This window comes from Corvus brachyrhynchos, unplaced genomic scaffold, assembly GCF_000691975.1.
Source record: "Corvus brachyrhynchos isolate BGI_N302 unplaced genomic scaffold, ASM69197v1 scaffold26, whole genome shotgun sequence".
Lineage (NCBI taxonomy): Eukaryota > Metazoa > Chordata > Aves > Passeriformes > Corvidae > Corvus > Corvus brachyrhynchos.
Window position 1 is genome coordinate 4,839,928 of NW_008239324.1, and position 3,803 is coordinate 4,843,730.

The 3,803-nt window shown below is 59.7% G+C and overlaps 2 protein-coding genes across 2 annotated transcripts in view; both read left to right on the forward strand.

Moving 5' to 3' along the window:
• ELMO3 (engulfment and cell motility 3) overlaps window positions 1-1,627 on the forward strand; it is a 7,301-nt gene extending 5,674 nt beyond the window's left edge. The window contains exons 15-17 of the mRNA XM_017740925.1: window positions 1-46; window positions 255-335; window positions 505-1,627. Of these exons, the coding sequence (XP_017596414.1) occupies window positions 1-46; window positions 255-335; window positions 505-717 (340 nt within the window). The 3' untranslated portion in view covers window positions 718-1,627. The remainder of the gene's footprint in view (window positions 47-254; window positions 336-504) is intronic.
• Window positions 1,628-2,824: 1,197 nt separating this feature from the next.
• Window positions 2,825-3,803, forward strand: part of TMEM208 (transmembrane protein 208) — a 5,325-nt gene continuing 4,346 nt past the window's right edge. The window contains exons 1-4 of the mRNA XM_008638733.2: window positions 2,825-2,931; window positions 3,002-3,097; window positions 3,190-3,249; window positions 3,367-3,503. Coding sequence (XP_008636955.1) covers window positions 2,926-2,931; window positions 3,002-3,097; window positions 3,190-3,249; window positions 3,367-3,503 — 299 coding nt within the window. The 5' untranslated portion in view covers window positions 2,825-2,925. The remainder of the gene's footprint in view (window positions 2,932-3,001; window positions 3,098-3,189; window positions 3,250-3,366; window positions 3,504-3,803) is intronic.

Genomic DNA, 3,803 nt, shown 5'->3' on the forward strand with positions numbered 1-3,803 from the left:
AGAGGGTCCACACACAAAGGAGAAGAGCTCCGGGAAGCAGAACAAGGTCAGCACCTCACACCACATCCTGTCCAGCTGGGGATGGGTTTTGGGGGTGGGTGCATGGTGGCAAGTTGGGTGGTTTCATGGACAGAGACCTCTTGGGTCTCCTGGAGCGCAGAGAAGGAGTCTGGGGGCAGCTCCTGCCCTGAACCCCGCCGAGGCTGGGAGGAGTCCAGCTGAGCAGCCAGCTACCCCCTGTGCTGTCCCTGCAGGATGTCCTGGAGCTGGCCTTCTCCATTGTGCATGACATGGAGGAATACTGCCTCAACTTCATTGCCCCCACCCGGTACGAGGTGAGCTCCAAGGGCCCACTGGGGAGGCACAGAGATGTCCTTGCCAGGGGACAGCAGGCAGGGGAGGGAGTTGTGTGTGTCCCTGGGGGTGGAAGCCACAGCAGGGGGGAGATGGGCTCTCTGGCTGCCCAGGGCCAGTGCCAGACATGCCCGTGCTCTGCTTCCCCAGTTCTGCCTCTGGACAGATGGGCTGAATGTGCTCCTGGGCAAGGAGATGACAAGTGAGCGAACGCAAACAGACCTCGATGTCCTGCTGTCCATGGAGCTCAAGCTGCGGCTGCTGGACCTGGAGAACGTCAGCATTCCTGACAATCCCCCTCCTGTCCCAAAGCCCCCCAGCAACTTAAACTTCTGCTATGACTTCAGCCATGCAGAGCAGTGAATTCCTCCCCGTGCCCTGTCCCCACCCTCTATGCCCCTCAAACTCAAACCCCTCCTTCCAGGCTCTGTCCTTCATCTCTGGCCCAAAGGGACAAGCCCAGGTGCTGGCTGGGGGCTTGGGTGTCCCACCCTTTCCTGCCTGTGTCCTGCTCTCCTGCAAAAGCATGGGAATGAGCCACGGAGCATCAGCCTCCTGTTCGAGGGGGGTGACCTGGCTGTTCTGTCCCACTGCCGTGGGCAGGGTGAGATGAAATACCAACAGTTAAACCCCTTTGTGATGGCACTGATTACCCCACACTTCAGCCAGGCTTTGGGCAGAGAGGGTAAGGATGTGGGCAGGAATAAAGGTACAGGCAGCCCTGGGATAGCTGGAGGGCGAGTAACACTACAAAGGTACGAATCTGCACTGCCTCACTTTCACCATCTTTGTAGGGGATCCTTTCTGGACAACAAAGTGGTTAGAAAAAGGGTAGAACACACCTTTCCATTAAGTTGGCATCTCCAGGGCATAATGTGCCTGCCCTGCCATGTCCCTCCTGCACTGAAAGGTGTTTTTGCTGAGCCCTCTGCACTGTCCTGAAATGGGGGTGTTTAGGGTACAAGCCCCCTTTTCCCAGCACCATTCAGCTGGGCCTGGTGTGAGGAGGAGACCCCGGTCTGCCCATCGTGCCAATCCTGGTGCCTTCTCCCACCTGGGGCAGATACTTGCACACTTCAGCCATGCTGCTGCACTACTGCACCACGACAAGCTACCTCCTCCCCAGCCCCACAGCCCCCATCCCAGTGCCCTGCACCTCCTTGTGCCTGCAGCTTCTCCCAAGGGTGTTGTGCTAACAGCCACAGGTCAGCAGGGATCCAGCTGTGCCTCTGCCTCCTGTGTATTGGGACAATAAACGCTTGTGGAGAGCTCAGAGCTGTGTCCTTTCCAAAGGTTTGGGGAAGGGCTCAGACTGACTGAGGGTCAAAAGGGGCCGAAGTGGGTAAGGCTGGGATGGCAGCACTGTGGGAGCTGGGCATGAAGAAGCTGGGAGGATGGCTGGCAAGAAGATCTTGTTCCTGGTGTTGAGGCGCGTGCTCAGAGTTGAGTTCCCTACAGCTAAGACTACAGCTAAGGCCATTTCCAGCCTAGGAAGGCATCGGAGCACTGTGGATAGTCCCAGTCATATGCTGGACAGGCTCAGCTCCTGCAAGTGAACTGGTGCCTCTAGGGCTTCCAGCGTGGAGAGCAGCATCCTGGTCCTACAGAGGCTGTTCCATGGGAAGATGAGGCTGGCAAAGGCAGTGTCTGTGAGGCTGCTGCCCTGCAAGGCCAGGGTCTGCAGCCTCAGCTCTCACCTTGTGTCAGACCATCTCCCAGGAGGCAGCCAAGCTATGGTGAATGCAGGCCAAAGGCTGTGCAGAACCCCAGCACAGCTGGAGTGCTGTGGGAGACCTCCAAGAGCCAAGGGGAGGTGATGGGCACAGGCTGGCCAAGGGGCTGTGAGGGGAGCTGAAATGGGAAGGGCTGACATCAGCACCCCAAATCCTTTGGCTGCGCAGGGTCGGGCTGGGGAAAGGCCTTGAGGTTCCCAGGGGATAGGAAGCAGAGAAACCCCCCGAGGACTTGGCATGCGTGTGTCCCCAGGCCCACCGAGGGGAACGTGAGTCTGGGCTCTTCGGTACAAGAGAAACATAGAGTTCCCAAAGCGGGTCCAGCGGAAGGCAACAAAGATGATTAAGAGTCTGAAGCATCTCTCTTAGGAGGAAAGTGAGGGAGCTGTTCAGCCTTGAGGAGTCGACTGAGACGACCTCATCAATGTCTGTCAGTATCTGCAGGGAGGTGTCAGAGGATGGACCAGGCTCTGCTCGGTGGTGCCCAGCAAAAAGACAAGAGGCAACGGGCAGAAACTGATGCACAGGAAGTTCCACATGAAAATGAGGAAGAACTTCGCTGTGCGGGTAGTAACACAAAGGAACAGAAAGGTTGCCCAGAAAGGGTGTGGCGTCTCCCTCACTGGAGATATTCAAAACCCATTTCTGGAATGACCCTGCTTGAGCAGAGATGTTGACCACACGACCCCTTCCAACGTCACTATTTTACGATTCTGTGGGACGGTCCCCAGGCAGGGCCGTCCCCTCCCGGCCCGAGGCGGGCCCGGCCGCCGGCCCCGGGCTCTGTCCCGCCGCTTCCGCCGCGTCACGGGAAGCGGAGCGCGGAGCCGACGCGGCCATGGCGGTGAGTGCGGGGCCGGGGTTACGGGGTCCGGGCTCCGGGGAGACGCTGACCGCCTCTCTTGGCTCCGCAGCCCAAGGGGAAGGCGGGGACCAAGGGCAAGAAGCAGATATTCGAGGAGAACCGGGAGACGCTGCGCTTCTACCTCCGCATCATCCTGGGAGCCTCCGTGAGTGCGGCCGGGAGAGCCCGGCGGGGCGCGGGGCCGGACCGGGGCGGGAGCGGGCAGACAGGGAAAGCCGTGCCGTGCTCTCTCCACAGGCCATCTACGCCGTGGTGAACCTGGTCATCTTCTACTCCGCCGCCTCCGCCTGGACGTGGGTGAGTGCCGGGCACCGTCTTCTGCCCCGGCGGGGGCACCTGGGCTGAGGTTCATTCATGGCCCCCAGGCCCCCGGGGTCGTGGCTGTCGCGGCTGACAGCGGTTTCTTTGTTGCAGGTCGCGTTCCTTTTCAGCTTGGTGGTCTACGGCACCAGCTACCGGTCCATGAACTCCATGGCAAAGCCGTCTTTCACAGACGATGGCAGCCTTGCTGACGGGGGAATTGATCTGAATATGGAGCAGGGGATGGCAGAGTGAGTGTCCACACCCACACGAGTCCAGGTGAGCAGGACCTGCTGCCTGAGCGTGCACGCAGAGCCAGGAGAGGCCCCCGAGGAGAAGGCTGGGCCTCAGCTCCCCCCCTCAGCTTGCCCACTGGCATGGGCATGAGGGGAGCTGGAAGTCTGTAGCCATTTTTTCTGAGAGTGTACCTTAACTGTCCTTATTACCTGAATACTCGGCTTGGTGTGCCCCAGTCAGGAGCCACCAGATGGGTGTGTCAGCCTGGCATGGTCACTGTCCATAGGGCTGAGCTGCAGAGGTAAGGGATTACA